This window comes from Abramis brama, assembly GCF_963993115.1.
Source record: "Abramis brama genome assembly, chromosome: 4".
Lineage (NCBI taxonomy): Eukaryota > Metazoa > Chordata > Actinopteri > Cypriniformes > Leuciscidae > Abramis > Abramis brama.
Window position 1 is genome coordinate 51,358,633 of NC_139966.1, and position 21,005 is coordinate 51,379,637.

General features: G+C 38.5%; 1 protein-coding gene across 12 annotated transcripts in view; it reads right to left on the bottom strand.

Moving 5' to 3' along the window:
• The window catches only part of sbf1 (SET binding factor 1), a 52,427-nt gene extending 38,266 nt beyond the window's left edge, over positions 1-14,161 (bottom strand). For all 12 annotated transcript variants that reach the window (XM_084112636.1, XM_084112633.1, XM_084112630.1 and 9 more), the window contains exon 1: positions 13,853-14,161. In XM_084112636.1, the coding sequence (XP_083968762.1) occupies positions 13,853-14,138 (286 nt within the window). In that variant the 5' untranslated portion in view covers positions 14,139-14,161. The remainder of the gene's footprint in view (positions 1-13,852) is intronic.
• Positions 14,162-21,005: the final 6,844 nt, after the last annotated feature.

Genomic DNA, 21,005 nt, shown 5'->3' on the forward strand with positions numbered 1-21,005 from the left:
CTAATTTTTGGACTCCAGGGACAAAACAAAAAGCTTGGAATCAATACAAGTGAGTTGAGAACAAATCCACAGCCAGCCAAAGTCAATGCAAGTCTGAGAACCTTCTGAAATCCGATGAAATGGGGTCAGTGAGGTCGTGCAAGGTTTCTCAATGGTCTGTCAATGCAATACACCTTGTTTGAGGGACCACACTACCAAAAACCTTGCACCTGAGATTTTGACTCATGAATGGGGTCGTATGGTAAGTGGACATGGGGAATGTGCTTGGGTAATCACACAAGACGGATCTGGACATATGAGACTTCAATTAATCTTTCCCAGACAAGGCCTGCTTGTTTAGATGGAAAGCAATGCTCAGGTTTATGTGATCCTTAAGCTAAAAGTGCCTTTGATTATTTTTTATTGGCACACAACGATGATAACCGTTTCCGCAACGTTCACGTGATTGTCGCCACAGAATAGCACCGTGAACTTAATACAGGGTCAATCCCCCTGGAGCAACCTGGGGTTAAGTACCTCACTCTGGGGCTCCTGTTTTGCGTGAATCAATCCGGCCATGAGCTTTAACCACAACACACCATTTAATATGGCCTTGAAAGAACTTAAATCCACTAAAACCTGTTTATAGGTGAGAGTTCAAACAAATCAATGGGTCTGGACTATGCAAACTATGACAGAGCAACTACAGAGCTCTCAAATCTCATTTATCGAATTATGAAAACATGCAGATATATGTGTAAAACTTTGCAAAGATCTTTTTTGGAGTAAGGTTGACATGGCCTCCATAAACCATGGATGATCACATTACAAAGCACTTCTGCTTTATGACTCACAAGTGTGTCTGGTTATTAATAGGGAGATTTCACACAGTCCTTCATGAAGGATCTGAGAGAGACGCCACGCGACAGTCATATCGTCCTGCTGGTCAGACCGAAGCAGGTGAAGTGAAACCAAAGGCAGGTGACGCACTACAACAGTTACTATGGGACAGAAATCACATGATTCCATCAGTTCATTCAATGAGGAAACTGATGCATGTATGCAAGAGGTCTGGACAGGCTTCAAACTTAAGCCCGAACCCGGCCTGTACCAGGAATCATTTAACCCGATCCGACCAGAACATTACGGTTATATTTTAAGCCCGAGCCCGACCCGAACCAGAGGTCCGTTTCTCACAGTAAATACCTTTTTTTACCTTTTGCTTGCAACTATAATTAAAAAAATAGGTACATGTAAAAACACCGTTTCACCAAGGCACAGCGGCCCCCTCATCAGTCAGCACACAAGAAAAAAACTTACTAATTACGAAACTTTGATGTGGTTGAACAGGTGAAACAGTCACAAATTCCCCTGGAACTCAAACATTAAATTTCAAAACAAAGTTCGCGCAGTTGCACAACTATTTACACAAATATATCCTTTTCAGTACGAGTTATGAAGGAAGCGAACAGCATCGAGAGTTGGTGGTTTCAGCGCCGTCCTCTGATTGGTGTTGTGACTGAAATGTGCAAAACAGTTTTGTAAAAAGATATATGATAAAATAAAAATGATTAATATATAATTTTACAAAACTGTTTTGCGCATGTGCTCCCGCGCGCGCTATTTCAGTCACAACACCACAATCAGAGGAGGACGGCTGAAACTGCGCACGTACTTTCTCTCTCGCATGCTCATATAATTACGATCACAACACAGCAAGCAGTCACACAAACTAGATATAACCTATGTAGCCTATAGCCTATATAGTTTTTCTAAGTTACAAACCCGAACCCGAGGCTATTCATTAAACATTAACCCAAACCCGACCCGGAACCCATGAGTTTTTCGGGACCAGTTGGGCTCGGGTCGGGTAGCAGACCTCTAATGTATGCCAATCATGTATCAATCAGAGAGATTACAACTAAAGTATGTGCGGTTAGGCCATGAGTAATACGTCCTTAACATGCAGACAGTTCATTCTGAAGCAACTGCACACCACAGGAATTCACTATCACGCTTGTGTAAGACAAGCAGTGTGTTTGCGACTGTGTGTTAGCGCATGTGGGTGGGGGCGGCAAAAACAAGTATGTAGGCTTGCAAAGTAAAAGACTGGGTTGCATTATAAAAGCTCTCAAACGTGAAAAGAATGTCTTGCCGTCACCTGGCAATTTTTCTAGAATGAATAAGGCTAATCTTAAAACCGGTCTGTTTAAGAGTTCAACATGGATTCGCGAGAAAGATCTGGCACTGTATCAAAACCTATAAAACCGCAGCCTGCTCCTTTGGCCTGCGGCCCACGTTGTCAAAACAGTTCCGTCACCATGGCAGCAAGGACCCGAGAGGCCGCAGTTAAGCATGTCAGGGAGTATAGCACAGGCTAGGTGGGCAGACACAGGAAGTTGTCAACCAACATCTATACGAGCGGTTCTCGGCTGGTGGGTGGTGACCCAAAATGGGTCGTAGGTCTGTTCAAAATCGAAAGTCTAAACACTCAATATAAGTAATAAAAGGTGACTGAACGTGAATAAAGAAGGATATGAGTTTTAAGCAGTCTAACCTGTCAAATCCATGACATTTGAACTGCAACGTATATGCATTTTATCATCCACTAACGTTCAAATATTTGGGGAACTCTTTTGCTAACTTAAGGCTGCATTTATTTTATTAAATATACAGTAATATTTAATAACTATTTTCTATTTTACTATAGTTGAAAATGTAATTTATTCCTGTGGTGGTACTCCAGTCTTCAGTGTCACATGATCCTTCAGAAATCATTATAATACGCTGATTTGCGTATGAGTCCGCCATTGTTTCGACACCTGAGCAGCAATTGATGTGTTTTGTTATAAGATGTAAGAAGTAAGAATGAACATAGCAGTCTTCATTTACTCTCGTTGTTTCTTGAGGATGGATCTGTACCGGATCTGCTCATGATTCAGCTTACAGTCTCCGGAGCGACAGGCCTAACGTTACTGATCACGGCAGAGATGAAAGTGAGAGTGCGCGCTTTATGACAGCTCATCAAGTCGTTTCACGGATATAAAGTTTACCACTTTATTAAGCACCTCCTGAAAAGGTGTGTATTAGTTGTAACAAGTGTTTTGTGTAATTCGCTGTGTATGTTGATGATAATGAAAGGGAGAGAGAGTTTATGGATAAGACTTTAATGTGCACGTCTGATGTGTTTATTCAGCTCTTACAGTGATTTTCTGGAGTAAAACTAACACTTCATCTTTTGTGTGATGTATAATGGATAAAAGCAGATGACAAATATGTTATAACTGTAATTAAACTAAACTATACCTGTTCTATCTCCATACAGCATATAGTCTCTGGCTCTGTGGGCATTATTGTCCGACTCCAGGTCGAAATGAACACCGCTACTGAGAGTTTCTGTTTTAATATTATCATTCCGTGAGAGATTGTCCTGACACTGAAGCGCGAGCTTGTGAGGCTCCGCCCCCTGTGCCGAGAGCAGCAGCTCATTTGCATTTAAAGGGACACACACTAAAACGGCATGTTTTTCTGAGCCCCAAAAAGTGAGAATTGAAACATGCTGTAAAAAATTATCTTTTTTAAATTTTTTAGCCAAACTTTTGAATGATGAATATCAAAGCAAGACTCTTTAAATTGAATTTGGATATTTAATTGTGCATGAATGTTTCTCCTATTTTTACATTTATGACTGCAGTTTGTTTATATAAAAAAAAAAAAAGTTTTATTTTTTATATATTTAGACAAAATCGTAGAACATTAATTCTAGTTATGGGCCAAACGAAAATATATTAATTACTGGCTTGTTCACATCAGCCAGATTTTTTATATTGTTGCATCCCTAATAAACACAAATGCTATTTCTGATGCAAGATTAACTGCTAGTAAGTAAATGGCTCGATGCACTTGTACAAATTCAGACCCAAACTCTTGGCCTTGGTCATTCTGGGTGGACTTGCACTGAGAGAATTGCATCTGCCAAAATCTGCTGTTGCTCGGGGATACTGTGAGCGCAGTTTTCTTTTCTTTCTGTGCAGAAAAGCTCTTCAACAAACTCACATCCTTCCTGCACGCCAGCAACCACCCGTCCCACAACCGCATTCAGCACTGGCTGCTTTTTCAATAGAGGAAATACTCGAGCTGCAAGACGATTTCCACACTTTTTTTAGAGAGAGCACTAGTTTTTAACAACAAAACAACACCTCATTACTTCTAAAAATACGTGGCTTTTGGTGTCGCTCAAAAAAATCATATATCACAAATTTTATGAACCCCAACCATTTAGATTTGTTTGCTCAGCCACAATGACGTCAGCGATGTGTGAAGCTGCGTCTGTCTCTCTTGTCTATATTCTATGCAAAGACCTGCGGTTTTAGATATTTTAGGTCGGGCACTTGGTTTTCAGTGGACAAGTACTAGCCTTTCCAAAACATCTTAAAGAGCTTATGGGCTTCTAAGACAAACTACTGTCACAGCATGAGACATAAATCGAGTTTTATTTAGATTACGGATAAACTCTTACACACACTGACACAGAGGCCGTAAGTGCTACATTAACAAGGATTAGCACTGGGCGAGAAACATTGCAATGATTTTAATGAGCTTTTTAATTGGCCGTTAAGTTTCCAAAAGGCCATAATATATTAGACTACTTCCGTGCCCTCCCTCATTATCATGTTACAGACAATTATGAGAGCACTAAGAAGTTTGAATCAGTACAAAAGATTATTTTCTATAAGCTGATTCAAAATTCGGATTCAATAATCAAACTTATTCATGGAAGTATGGCCTTTTTTAAGTTGTTCTAGCAACAACAACAAAAAATGTGTCAGTAAATACTTATTTTTGTTGTTTTATTCTGCATATAAATGAAAATTATATTTATACATTTTTACTTGGAAATGTATATTATTATTATTATATTATATATTATTTTTAACAAGGTTTTTACTGCGTTTTACCTTAAGTATTTCAAATGCACTTCACAACAACTGCTATTTGGCCAAAATGATAGATAAATAAAGAAATACCTTTTAAATAAACAATATTTTCAATATCATCAAATGCTAACAAATATACAGAACTTCTATTAGCCAAGCCCTAACAAGGATACGCACACGTACTACAACTAATCTCTAATCTCTTTCATGACACTAGATAAACACAGACACCCCTTCTCTCTCACACACTTTAATATATTTAAATAACCTCCAGCTAACATACTAAGAGATAAGCAGCTACATCATTTTAGGTACCTTGTTACCTAGTTGATCAATAAATAAACATTGCAAAGGACTAAAGCTCAGTGTGTGACTGCTATCCTGCGTGAAATGCGAAAAGCAAACTAAAAGAACGCACTTGGACTCCTTTTGCTTACATAATGCTGACGCTATTGGACAGGCATTCCACCTCAGCAGAAATTCCAAGCCTTCTGACAAGGTTTGGAAATCATATGGAAAGTAGTAGTGAAATTAGCATCGGGTTAGTCAGTTTTCCTCCGGCAAGGGCCATGAAAGAGGCAGCCGGAAGAAATGAGGCTGTGACTGGTGTTTAGATAGAGTAAAGAGATTATTAGCACTATGAACTCAGGGAATACACGTAGAAAAATCACCAACAGTTATAGCATTTAAGAATAGACGTTTGACGTCTCGCTATCCTCCCACAAGGCAATAACACATAGCAAACATTCTGTGAGAAAGCATCTATGGCATGCTGTCAAATGGGACAGGAAGCAATTTTAACTTGCCAGTCACTTTGTTAAAAAGAAAAAATTAAACTGAATAAAAGTCAATAGGGCAAAGTATTGCATAACACACACAGTGTTTCAAAAGTTTAGCCACAAAACATTATACCGGTACATCCTAAATCGAGACTAGCGTGACAACGCAAAGTTATATAGAATTTTTTAACTCGTCTTGAACGCGTAGCTTTGCATTTCTGCTTTGAGACATCTCGCACCATTGTAGACATGCCATTTTTAACTCACAGCAGGTCACAGATGATATCGACAGAAACACAGATTAAACTGTCTTTTTTTTTTTTTGCATTGACATTGTATTGCACGGTTTTTTGTCATTGCCTCTAAATGTGAGGCTTAAAGCTTCTCATGCTTTTAACCCAACTCTCAAAAGATTACTGCCTCTCTTGCTGTATGAATGATTCATGTCTATGTTAGATGACTCAGAAATGTGTAATAATGGCAAAACAATAACAGCTGACTGGTTTGGAGAAACTGACTTCGGCAAGCAAATAAAACAGTGGACTTTATAAGAAACTGCCACATAATGGTTTAAATCGAATTGCAATAATTATAGTCTAACCCTCGCTGATGTGAGTAAAGCAAGCGGTTCAAATCAAACACAAAGGGGAAAAATAACTACAATATTGAACCCTAAAAAAACAATTAATAATTTTGCATTTATTCATATTTTTTTATTTTTTATTAGTACATGTATTTATTATTTTTTTATTATTAAAATAATATTAAAAAACTAAAATATTATTATGAATAATCATTATTAAGATTTTTGTCATTAGTTTTCTTTTTGAATGAACGAATTACAGTTTTTACAATAGCCTGTAAATTGATGCACCAAAACGACCTCTGAAGAAGGGAAACCCCCTCCAAAAGATACCCTCAAAATCCTGCTAAACCACATCAGAGCACGCCAACCAATCTGCAAATGTTTTTATTTTCACCTATGGACCAATCAGCTTCACTGCACTCTCTACCAATGGGTGGGCTGCATCTGAAACCGAGATTAAGACAGAAAGAGTGGGACGCCAGACTATAATTCACTCCTCCGTGTCTGAATCCCAACAGCCACAATGCTAAAGACCCCTACATATAATCCAGTGGGTCAGCAATGAGGGGAAAAAAAGGATTTAGAAGAATTACTTCCCGCAACCCCATAGGCATGTGAAGAATAAGATCTTCAGTCTCCACCCGAGGGGTTTGGGAGGAGGAAAGGGCCGCATTCCCAAAATACCAGGGAAGACCATGAAAGGTTTGCGGCCATGGAGAGCACACTCCCCCTTCCCGCCCTGACCTCCGCGTCCCTCCAGTAGAGAGTGCTCATTGACCCACAAGACCTCTGGATATGAAGCATACGAACTGCTATTAACTAGTCACTGCTTATTGAGGCGTTCCATCACCAGACCTAATTATGTTTGTGTGCGAGTATGTGTGTAAAGAAAAAAACAGAAACCAGTTTTTCAGATTTTCACTTGCCCTGCCACTAAAAATAAAATGGACATTTTAAAATATACATTACCTTTCAAAATATTACTACAATTTAAAATAATTGTTTTCTTTTTGAATATATTTTAAAATGTAATTTATTCCTGTGATGCAAAGCTGAATTTTCAGCATCATTCCTCAAGTCTTCAGTGTCACATGACCCTTCAGAAATCATTTGAATATGCTGATTTGCTGCTCAAGAAATATTTCTTTTGTTGAAAACAGTTTTTGTGGAAACTGATACTTTGATGAATAGAAAGTTCAAAAGAACATGATTTATTTGAAATATAATGTTCTGTAACATTATTAATGTATTTAGTGACACTTTATTAAAGTTAAAAAACATACTTCGTTTTAACCTAAAATTTAAATAATGCTTCCAATACGATCTCACAATTTCGACACATTTTATTGTTGGCCAACTCATTTAAGGCACAAAAATCAACGAATATAAGATGACAATGCAGTAAAGGCCCAATGAGGCACGTGACATTTCCATCACACAGGCTTAGGGACTATCATGTGAGTTCACCACATTCATAATGAAACTTAACGTCTAGGAGTTTCAAATGTATTTACTTGAGGTTGTCCTCATAGTGTACATATGCATACAATCCTACTGCCTACAGTGCAAACCATTTTAAAGACAAAAAGAGATTGAAAATGTGCGTGTCTGTGTGTGTGTGTGTGTGTGTTGAGCCCCCCTGTCTCTCAGAATGAGGGCAATCTCCATTGCCCTCTAGCCCCTCGGCTGCCACATGAATGAGAAGTATTCATCCACCAGCTGGCCATCAGAGCTTCGCGGCCATACGCTGCAGGCATGGGGACCGGGCTTCTGTATCCACGGACCCAGCCACCCTTTTCTCGGCACAGAACCGTTTATAGTCAAGCCAGATGACCAGAATTGGGGAGTCATGGTAACACAGAGCGGCCAGCGTGTCATGCCATGGCCCCCTTCGGCCTTTTTCTTCCTCATGAATAAGAATCTGTTCTGTACTCTACTGGTGAATATTTATAGACGTCCGGCTGGGTCAGTGCGTTTGTCTAAGGCAGAGAGCAGATCTGTTAAAGGTGGGCCACTGTTGGTAAGCCACCAACTTTTTTTTTTTAAGTTTCACACTTTGGCATGTTAGTATTTGGACTAATGAAATGGGAATCATAACTAATTGAACAATTCTGCTTCGATTTATCTTTAAGTCGGCATGAAACGGAAGTCTTTTCTTCCCTATTGTGACATATCTGAATGAAATGGCTTCTCGGACAAGAAAAAAAATGTAGGGCGGGGAATGATTTTGTCCATCGGGAAATGATTGGATGGTTAGATGGATTGCTATTGGTCGATCTCATGTGAGTGACAGGTTGTCCCGCCCACGCACCAGAAAACATGTCATCAGAGAAGAGAGGAGATGTCGCTGCAAGAGGGGAAGGTATGTTGATTAAAGACTACAAGGGCACATGATTTAAAAAATAATGATGTGCATGGATAAATAATTTATAATAAATGCTGTAGTTTTTTATTCACTAAAAAGTATCATACTAAACTGGTTGTGCTGTATGTTTTTAATTGGCAACCAATTATAACACCATAACATTGTGTCAGCGAAATGTGCATCTTTAACTAAATATTGTCATATGAACAGTCAGTTAGTAACTACACTGATTTAGGTATGCTCAATTGATTTGCTCAATTGAATCGAGCCATTCGTCCTGGAATCGTAATGAACTAGTTGTGATGAGTGTTTTGTTTCAAGAACCAGATTACTGGACATCCACTCAAAACCCCCTTGCTTTAGGCAGCAAGTTTTACAAGCACATTTTTGTAAGAAGAGGCTAGTTTTATTTTAGATGAGGGGTTATAAGTTAATAATGTAGCTCATCATACTCCAGACAATCATTTTAACATACATTCTCAACGGTGTGCAAGGGTTAAACAGGAAAACAGACTGGCAGAGACAACTCTCACAATGAGTGTGCAACAGAACAAACGCTCTCCTCTTTTGTTTAGGGCCTCTCTGTTTTCAGCCGGGCTCCTCCCAAGAAAAACCGAGAGAGAGAGCAAGAGAAAGAGGGCTGTGAGAAAGAGGGGGGGGGGGGGGGGGGGGGCTGTACGCCGAACCCCAAAAGACATTTCCATAGATGTCCACTTTTAGTGAAGCACACCCCAAACTCTAGACCTCCATTTTCTCACTCTCACACAATCTGGATTCTCATTCAATCATGTCTTCTCCCTAGAGCCTCAACTCCCATTTCCTGTTTTTAAACAGAAAGCCCCTCGTCCAGAGAATCCTATTCAGCGCCGTTCTCCTCGCAGGGCCTGGAAATCACGCGGACAAGTGGCGTTGCGCAGTTTCACAACATACGCTGGGCGACTCCACCCTGACAGATCCCTGCCCTCCACTGATGCAGTCATTCTGGCTCAAGAATGGTGATTTGTGGGATATGTGACTGACGGAGACTAAGGCAAAGGGCCTGAGACAGGGACATGGCCCCTGGGTCAGTTGGACGTGTTCTGCACTGGTAAACAAAACACTGAGCGAGGTTATCTCATTTAAGAGAGCCAGCCCTCTGGGTGTTAAGTAGGCACCACTTCAACAGCACTTCATAAAAATCCTTTGAAACATGTCCAGGCTCACATTCACTACATGTTTTCAGAGATGTGACACCTCTCAGAGACATTAATATAACAGGACTTAAAGGGATAGGTCACCCAAAATTCACTCCAAACTTCTTGAGCGAACGTAAAATTATGGGGTCGTTCCAAACCTGTATGACTTTCTTAGGGCCCAATGATTTCCGAGATGCGGAAAACAGGGACGGAATCGTGGAATCCAGTCATAAAAACGGAATTTACTGTATAACGTGGAATTTCACAGAATTTGTCAAGTCTTGGATGAATAAATCAAAAAAGTAGGTCAGTACAGTTAGATCAAATCACGATATAGACTAATGTCTGTGAATATTAAACCGCAAAAAGACTATTGAATCTGAATCCTGCATGCTCTGAGTGTCTCTGTGTGAATGAAGGGCGCAGATGCACGGTTCATTTACTACATAGGCCTACACACTGAAGCATGCGTGACGAAGCATTTCAGCCTCTGCCGTCTCACTATATGAGGACATGAATACATGAACTTCATCAGCATTTTACCGTTTCATTTGAGAAAAAACTATCGTCATAACAAGCTCTTCAAGGCAATCCGTCAAAATAAAAGTTTGGTTTAACCTAAAGAAATTATGACAAAAATATATTACTGTTGTACAGTAGAATTTAGCCACGTCTCAATAATAATACTAACACTAATAATAATAGTAATAATTATTATTTAAACTTTATTTTTTAAGGAATAATCACAATTTCCTTCCATGTTTTAATTTTAACAGTAAAGCTCTGTTGTGCAGAACTGTTGTGCACACAAAAAAAAATTAATAAAAAAAAAATGGATTAAAAGATAAAATAAATTAATATTTTATGTGTTAATTTGATTGCCAGAAAAATGGAAATACACAACACAGAATGTATGGGGGGGGACATTTCAAAGAATTGATTCTTAAATAATTGATTATTAAAATGTAATTAAACCATTAAAATTAAATCCAGACAACTTAAAACATTTCAGTTTTAAGTTGTCTGGATTTAATTTTAATGGTTTAATTACAATTTACACAATTTGGTCAAAAATGACATTTTTTCTGTGGAACCCAAAGAGGATATTTTGAAATATACACTTTTGTAAAAAAAATTAATTATTTTTTCCAAATTGTTTCAAAACCATTTGAATACAATGTAAGTCAATAGCCCCTTTCACACAGAGATTCCGGAAAATACACGGATAAAGTGAGCCGGGATTTGACCCGGGTTCGTTTGATTTTGGTTCATTCACACTGCGAGTGATTTTCCGGAATGAGAGAGTGCGTTCACACACAACCCGTAAAAATCCCGTAAAGACACGTGACATCGATGTGACTTGTAATGTCTCAGCAGCGTCTTAAGTTTGCTTATGAGCTGCGATTTCTCTCTCGAGAAACCACGCTTGTCCATTTTGTTCTCTGATTCGATCATAAACTTGCGCATTACGTACCGTTTCACAGCTGGCGAACAATCGCGGCTTCAGCGTCATCACTACGACACGGCATTATTACGGCTTTTATTCACACAGCGCGCGTTCCGGGACTGAACACGGCAATGTTACTAGGTCCCCAACCCGACATCGATCCCGGCATCAATCCCGGGTCATGTTTGCGTTCACACAGAAGGCACTCTGGCAATTTGCCGGCAATTTCCCGGGTTCAAAGCGCTGTGTGAAAGGGGCTAATGGGGTCCAATTAGGGTTGTTTGTTTTGGACCCCATTGACTTTAATTGCATGAACCAAAACAAAAACACTTTTTTTCTAAAACAATTCTTCCTTTGGGTTCTGCAGAAGAAACGTCATAAAGTAAAAGTCATGTTGGGAGTGATTTTTGGGGTGAACAATCCATTTAAGCTTACTTTGTATATGGGTACAACAAACAAAAGAAGGAAATTATCAGAAAAAAGAAGAAACAGGATCAGGAGACGTTGCAAGCGAGATTCAAGCTCAAATTTCCCTCATGAGCACCAAGGCTCAACATGGCAGAGCATGTCTGGTAACTGCTAGACATTATTTTACATATTTAAAAAAAACAACTTGTGAGACAGATATCAAACATGTAGAAACACTTTCACTCGCCGATTCCTCACAGATCTCACGAATGTGATGTCAAACCACAACAGCACAGCTTTATAACCTCACAGGTCTGCCCATGGGACAGCTCAATCCGGGCCATTCACACTGATTTAGTTTGCTGCTATGTTGCATATTGCAAGCTAGAACATGAACGATTTCTGTTGCACTTTCATGTTATTTTTAGAATTTCATGTGTTTTTATTCTTGGATATCAATGGGCATAAAAAGAGCAAATCCCAGACTTCAGGAGAGCTCTGTTTTTTTTCCTCCACACACCTTTACTGTAATGTGAAGGTCTGCTTACCAGATGCTGAAACGCAGCAGAAGGCTAGAAACAGGAAAGGAAGACATTCTGCAGCGCGTGCAGCCTTTCAACATCCTGTCAGACTACGTGTACGGCCACATGCGAATAGCAGCATCTCAAGGGTAACAAAAACCAAAGACCTATCTCCGTCAAACAACTCTTCTTGAAGCGGACCACTGCACACATCATGCAATTTAACATGCATATTCATCTCACGAGTCCCCGATACTGTTGTTAAAAAGGGGACTCCATGTTTTGTGTGTGTGTGTGTGTGTGCCTCATAAATAAGGAATAAGACATGCACAGAGGCAGCTCTCTAAATAAAGGTTTCAAAGGTTTGATGCGAGTTTCCAGCAACTTGCTTTCTTCGGATTAGGGTTGGTAAATTATGCATGCTCACCGGGACCATTATATGGCACGAATCTAGGCCACTAACTAAAACACTCAACCTCCCGATAACAAAACTCACTAAAGCTCAAAGCTCTCTACATTCATTCACATTCAAATAAGTACACTTTAAATGTTGGACTTTCTTTTTTCTGTGAAACCCAAAGAAGATATTTCGAAAACTCATGTTGTTTCAAAATCTGTGGAACAAAAAAGGAGAAATTTCGCTAAACGTCCTGGTAACTTTTTGACATTGGATTGTCATGTCATGTCAAAGGATGCAAAAAAATTCTAATTGTGTCTTTTCCTCACACAAAGTTATCGTATAACTTATCGCAATATGGCCCACAAAAACACATTTAAGATGCTTTTATTGTGAGTTTACTTGCTTTTGGATGCTTGACATTTTCAGTCACCATTCATTGTCATGGCATAGTCCAAACAAGACACTCTTTTAAATGTCTCCTTTTGCATTTTGCTAAACTATTACTGCCATACAAGTCCAGAAAGACAGATTTTCAACTTTTATAAGGAACTAACTGTACTATTCCTTTAATAATGCAGAATCATGCAGGCTAAAACAGTGCTACTTTTTTGTAAACAAAAACAAAGGCTGTATCAAAACCTAGTTTGTTGCCAACTAAGACAGCATTTTGTGAATCACAGGAGCCCAAGCATGCTGTCTAGTTAGGCAACCTATTAAGTTTAGACACTACCAAAAGCCTTAGTGCCATGCTGCATGTTATTGATGTTTGTTGACATGTCTTAGGAATGAACTGGTGCAACTTTTGCTTTTCTATTCAACTCTACAGGCGCATATTGGTCAATATAACAGCCTGTTACATGACAAACACAAGTGGCAAAGGTAACGCTGATAAATCCCTGTTAGAACAGTCACAACCTGGCAAAACAACAAAATAGTACCCGCGGTCAAACTTCTAATCATGAATAGCGAAAAAGGGCATATAGACAGTCCCGTCTTCGTGCAACTTCGGTGGGGTTCGGCTTTTGAGTTCGGGAGTAAAGATCCAGAGGCCTGGGACATCCGCGGCTGATAGTAACTCGCCCATCCCAGGCCGGAATCAGCTGTGTCGGGACTGTGTTCCTCTCCCTCCGCCTTCTGCTGTGTTTACCGTGAATAAACCGCGACTAATACACTCCAATCTAACAGATCAGGAGGAGGAGGAGGAGGAGAAGGAGGAGGAGGAGGAAGAATCGCTCGCTGTGTCTCTCTCTCTTACCTCTCTTATCGAGATCGTAGCCGACTACCACGAAGTAATCGGCGAGCCTGGTCATCTTATCGTGATCACGGCGACAGGCCTCGGGGGTGACTGTAGTCTTTCCGCAAGTAGACGATATTCCGATCACATTGTGAAGGCAGCGGCGACAGCAGCATCCCTCCTGCAGCAGCCCGCCGCCATACTGTCGCTGCGAGTGTGTGCCGTGCCCTGACAGCGCTCTGCGCATGCGCCGTGAGCTCAGCGGCGGCAGGGAGGGGCGCACGCTCAGGGAATGTTGCGTAGTCATTCATTAGAGCTCGTGCACGAGATACGCTGTCAAAAAAAAAAAGAACACGTATTGATTTGTTAACTTTAATTTACCTTTCCGCATACGATAAAAAAAAATATATATTTTAAAAGGCTCTACGTAGAGGAACATGTAAACTTTGCCGTAAAAAAAGAAAGAAAAAAGTATGTTTTTATCAGCAAAAAGTACGAATCGTCTTATAGGCTACTTCTTGGAGAAATCAGCATTTGCAGATTTTTACCGTAATATTAATATTCAAAAAAAAAAATAAAAAAAATAGGTATATTATCATGATACTTTAAAATCAACAATGTTTATATGGATAACTGTAATAAAGAGAGAGCTAAGTAAGATGATGTTTGAGATTGATGCATGCAAATGCAAAGAGGACAAATTATTTGGTTTGTTTTATTTTGCACTTTTTTTTTCTTAGGTAGCTGTACAAACAATAGGTGGTTCATGCCTTTAATCCTAGCCCCCTAAAAGTCAGCTCAGCTGTCATTGCTTAGGTAACAGAATCACACCGATTGCATGAACAGGTGGCTCATTTGGTGGATTTTACTATAAAGACACAATGTTTGGACAGTTGTTCCATAAATGTTACAGTTATGAGTCTCATCACAGAGGAAAAAGCTGAAAAGGCCTACCGGATAACCCCCCTATATCCCACAATCTGAGGCCTGTGTCCTTGCCTGTCAGCATCGACACGCCTCCAAAAGAATTCCAACACTTCCTGTGTAAAGTCCTTTGACCCAGAGTACTTATCACAGCAGAATTAAAAACATTCACAGGCATGTTATACTGTCAGCCTGCCATCGAATAACAAGCGCCTTACAGTTTACAGTAATATTCCATAGGAAAATACCCCAGGGAATTGGCTGTATTTATTTATATAATTATAATTTTTAATAATTATTTTAATAATGAAATTATATTTGTTGGTCATTTTCCTAGTCACTGAGGTTGTTGAAATCAGAAAGATCCCCAGCCAAAAGAGTCATGTTATTTCGTTGCGGGTCAGGTGAATCACATGACACTTTAGCCCTCCATTGAGACGGCCCAAAAGAGCAAATTAATTAAAAAAGAAAAAGTAGGAAGTCTGAAAAAGGGAAAAAGACAGAGGAGTGGAGTCACATCCCTCCTGTTTAACAACGGACTCAGTGATCAGGTTTCCCACAATGCCTTGAGAAAAGCAACATTAACAGTCGTGCAGCTGGGCCACCTCCATATCCAGTTTCTAAAAGGAGCCAGTCACACTATCGAGCCAAAAGGGCCACCATGCACTGCAACTGCGTATCTGTAAGAAAAGTGCATTGTGGGTTACTGTTGATCTAATCAGAGAAGCATGAAATTATATTTAGCTTGATACTGCAGAATAATTACACCTGAACACCTTTCACCACTACATGTTCTAATGAAACAGAAAAGTGACAAGTGTGAAGACCGCAGGAAGAGTCGTGGGTTGTGCTTTGGCCCTTTGGCCTGCGCCATGTGACAGGAAGGGCAAATGTGTCTAAAGGTAGTGCTCTGTGTGTAAAGGTGTCTGGGCCTCCATTGCATGATACATAGTCTGTTGGGAGATTATAAAGCGGAGCTGTTTTGGCCCGGATTTGAAAGTCACATGACATCCTGTCAACAAACCAATAGGCAGGAAGTGCTCTCTTGGCTGATTGAAAATCATAGGTCATCTCAGAGCATCCCAATTCCTTATGTCACAATGTGGACTATGAGGAAAACCCTGCTAATATTGATAAATGTGTTTTGGATGAAAAAATGTTCTTATTATTATCTTAATTAAAAGTTGAATGTGTTTTTCAATGCTCAGTGTTTCAAAGCATATAGTCACATATTACAAAAATACACATTAATTAATATGAAAATATGATTAAATATATAAAATACATAAAGTTGTTACAACCCTGGTCAAGGGTCAGGGAAAAAAAACCTGAACCCACAGATACTGTGCTTGTCTTTATTTTAGATATTTTTTGTCTCCACTCAAAATTCAGGCTACCGCAGACTAAACCCACAAATACTCAATATAGCCTACTATGAATAAAGAAAAAGAAATGACGGTCTGTCCTGACCTCCTAACTGCACCAAAAACAGGAGAAACGGATTTACAATCAAAAATAAATGGCACCCCTTCAGCCGCTGTGGTGAAAAAGCACCATAATATTCACACTTACACTATTTACAATAAAGTTTTTTAAAGAAGAAACGCGGCACACTTGCCAGCTCAGCAGAACAAAACAAAGAAAAACAACCAACAGACGGGTTTAAGAAACAAAACAGTAATCGACACAAGAAAATAAAGACATAAACATTCAAAATTATTTAACAGCAAGTCACTCTGCTAGAATATAATACAACGCTAAATTACTATGACAAACTGATTCACAAAAGACAACAACGCCAACTCTATTCTCTCCTCCTCCAGGTGTATTTCAAAAGACACCAGTCGTCAGGTGACCGATCAGCAGGTGCGCCTCCGTACGTCCAATTAGGACGGAGACACGGAGTCACCTAAGACAAGAGAGACAAGAGAAAGAGAGAGAGAGTGGGAGACCAAGGCACCCATCCAGAATACGTCTCCAGACGTAACAATATAACAATTATATAAATACATATTATGTTCAAAATGCATATTGAGTAAGGCATAATGTGCAGTCATTCTTGCAAAATAATTATAAAATAATAATCCCCAAGCATGGTGATTATTCTTTTTATTCCCTCCATTGGCCCTTATCAATCATGGCTTGGTATCAAAAAATACCAGTATTTAGCTGCTATATGATCTTTATTTTGATTCTGTTCTGTTTATAGTAAATTCAGCCATTTTGAGTTTCTTACATTTGTGTTTTGACATCAAACATAAAACATGAAACATGTTGTTTACAGATGCATCAGATATTCCACCTTAACAACCCATGCAAAACTGACAGGAAGTGACATTTGATCAAATTCATTGACAAATTTGCATGAAGACATAGGCAATGCATAAATAATATTGGATAAAATCCTGTTTCTTCTCTTCCATATAAAAAGGTTGAATTGACAGACCAAATAATGTCTTGTTTAATGTTTATTTTATACTATATCTTACTTTATATTAATATTGCTTTTATTTGTATGACTGGTGCCTTATTGATATTTCGGCAATATTGTTTCCAAAACAATCAAGCTAATCACACTTAGAAGAAAAGGTCATAGAACCTTAAAGGATTCTGTCAGGTGCTTCATAGAACCTTTTAGGGGTTCCCATCATGCCAGCATTTTATGGATTTAATTTTAATTAATTAATTCAGTTTTAATTCATTTTTAATTAAAATTAAATGTTATGAATTAAACAGCTCGTAAACATACTTGATCACTAGAGAGAGAGAAAAACTTATTAAACATCTGATGAAAGTATTATGCAATCATTTAAGACATTTATCCTTGGCAACAAAAAAAAAAAAAAAAGACCAGGTAAACCATGTGGTCTATGCTGCTAATAAACTATGGTAAACTTGAACAAAAGTCGAACTAACTTGAACAATGAAGCAGGAGAAAGTAACCAGTACCTGCTAGATCAATCCTGTTCAAATGCAGGATGGGAATATAACAATGAGTCATGTGAGGATGATGAAGTAACAGGATGAAACATACGACGCGGTCGGTGTTTGTGTTGATACACCAACATTCATTCATCTTTTATAGTTGCCAGTAATTTGAACCATAGCACGGAAGAGTCTCGTGACTTCTTCATCCATTTGTGGAAATATACATCCATTGTTCCCCTGCGGTCACACCCAAACACAACCGCTGAAGCAGACTGCCATTCCCACACACAAATCTAAAGATAAGTGTAGTGTATGACATAGCAGCACTGGCTGATGGGTAATGGTAACAAAAAAGAAACAGAAGCCCAGTAATACAAACATGACTGCTAACTGTCCATCCCAGCAATGCAAATAAACTTGATTGTGAGCCATAACAAACCAGTTGCGTTCTCAAATTCAAACGTTATGCCATCGTAAACATGCGAAGGAAAGAAGCTCAGTGGGAACAAGTATGTTTTCAAATCAATTTAGTACAGGGATTTACTATTTCATGCTGGGGAGGAAGAAGAGTGAAGAGACGTCACTGGTATTTCAGCAAAAGGATCGCCATTGGAGTGGTTTGTTTTTGTGTTTGAAATGTTTAAGATATGTTGTTTACGTGCACTTTGAACGTAATGAGAATTTCCCGCTGGGATACCAAATACTATTACTTTCTGTTTTGAACTCCGAAATCTCTCATCATGACATTGTTGATATTTATTCAGTGTAGTTATAGTAATGTTCACTAGGGGGCAGCATACAAGAGACAACCGTATACTAAACATCTCTATCTATCTATCTATCTATCTATCTATCTATCTATCTATCTATCTATCTATCTATCTATCTATCTATCTATCTATCTATCTATCTATCTATCTATCTATCTATCTATCTATCTATCTCTCTCTTCACACAGTTATCCTGAACCAACTTCAGCTTGTCACAGCAATACATTTCACATCTAAAATGCATTAAAACTACCAAAACACTTCATACATGACTTATTCAGTTTTATATGAGTTAGGGTTTGAACTTAAGTTTAACAGTTTGTGGAAAAAGTATAAAACGTGCAAATTGTCCCTTAGGTACATAGTTTCGCCACTGTTTGTGTCTGAGTGAGAAAAGAATTCATGTAATTTGAAAGATTTTTTATTTTTTTGCCAAAGCAATGGAAAATGATCCTAAGTTTAGCACACATAGACTGCAGTTGTACTCACTGTGAGAAGAGTTTTGAAAAAGTGACCTTAATATTGAGAAACGGTTCTTAGTGATTGTAAAAAAAACAGTCACAACAAGTGTAAATAACACATATTTTATATTGTAGTGTATTGATATATGTATGACATGTATGGCATGTCATTTTTCCCAAAGATTTTTTTCTTATTTGGTATACTCATAATTATTAAAACAGTTTATTTATGTGGCAAGCTTTTTTTATCTCAGCTATTGCTAATGAAAATATCCACGTCATCATATGTTTTGGGAAAATCAGCACAGTTTAACAGACGGCTTGTGTTTTGCGGTTTGAACTGGATTCATTGGCTGTGGTTAGCAGTTACTCATGTAAACTAATTGGCACATACAGCTGATGAGAGATCAGAGGAAGAGACCAATTGCTCTCGTCTGTGATTTGGCTCCACTTCACAGTTCTGCTGTCACATGATTCTTCAGGATTATGTAAATGGACAGAGGCACTTGGCAATCATGGTTCCAGACACGTACAACTTGCTGATCTCTAAGAATTACTGCATTAATCAGTCACCTTCATTACACTTTATATTCACTTTAATTGTGTTTTCCACTAACATACAAAGCAGCAGAACACATTTACTTACTTAAAACAGAAACAAAAAACTTTAATAAATGTCCAACACTGCCCTGAATAAGTGACATATATTCACCCACTGGAGCCATGAGGTACTGTGAAGGAATGTGATTAGTAAACTATGCGATTTCATATAAAGTCAAGAAATGAATATTACAGTATTTATTATAAATTATTTATCCATGCACATCATTATTTTTTATATTTTATGACATCTCTCTTCTCTGATGACGTGTTTACTGGCGTGAGGGCGGGGCAACCTGTCACTCACATGAGATCCACCAATAGCAAACCACAACCATCCGATCCCGTCCTACATTTTTTCTTGTTCGAGTAGCCGTTTCACTCGGATATACCTGACTATAGTGAAGAAAAGACTATCGCAATTCCCATTTCATGCTGGATTTTATCTTATAAAGTGCTGATGAAATCTTCTTAAATCTTTTCTGTATTTGATATTGATGGCACGGTTGTTATAAAAATGGTCATAAAAATGGTCATAAAATCATTCAGAAGCTTAAATTAAACATACAAGAGCTTGTGACACCTTGATTTTTCAAGGAAAAAGGGAAAAATACCACAAATTGTTGAAGTTCAAAGTTTGTTTGTCACATGCTCAATTGGCATTGAAATTGCAGCATGACTGTGCATAAGAGACGCAAGAAAAAAAGAAGTAAATAATAATAATAATAATAGTTCATGACAACCATATAAAACAGTTATAAAATATTGCTGTGAAATGAATGCAGATTAGATAAGCTTATGTCATCATTGCGGAAGACACTTAAGCCCATTCAAGAAAGACTCACAAGTGTACAATTCTCCATTCAAACACCTCTTTATATAGTACATTTAGGCCTTTTTGTACAACATAAAATGACTTTGCAGATAATCTCATAACAAAAAAGTCCCAAAAAGTGTTTGCTTTCTGTGACACAATTGGAAGAGAATGTCTATCCAATCAATTATCACTAAAATGCACATTGATTATGCGAGGGTGCGTCCTGTCCTCCTGAATTTCTGGGGAAGTCTCTTTAGCATCCTTATCCCCTCTGCACACTCACCCCAATGCTTAGAGATAAACACAAGAGAAGGGGTTTCGTGAATGTTAGTGAATTGGTAAAACTATGTGGAAAAGCCTTGTAAATTGGGTTACTGTTACCATTTAAATGGATGCATTTTGTTTTTGATCAGAATGTGGAAGGTCAGTGTCACCAAATAATGCAAAAACTATATATTGCTTATCTCATAAAGATATAAGAACACCTGTTATTCAAATTATAAAGCGTGCATTTAACGAGCTGCCCTAAAATGCAATATCAAACAAGTTATGCGTAAAATACCTGCATTTGATACCAATCAAGTATGTCCATATATAACAATGACTCAGAATAGCTGTGTGATCCACTGCATTCGACACACCTTTGAAAAATCGCACCGTAGTCCCGCCCATCC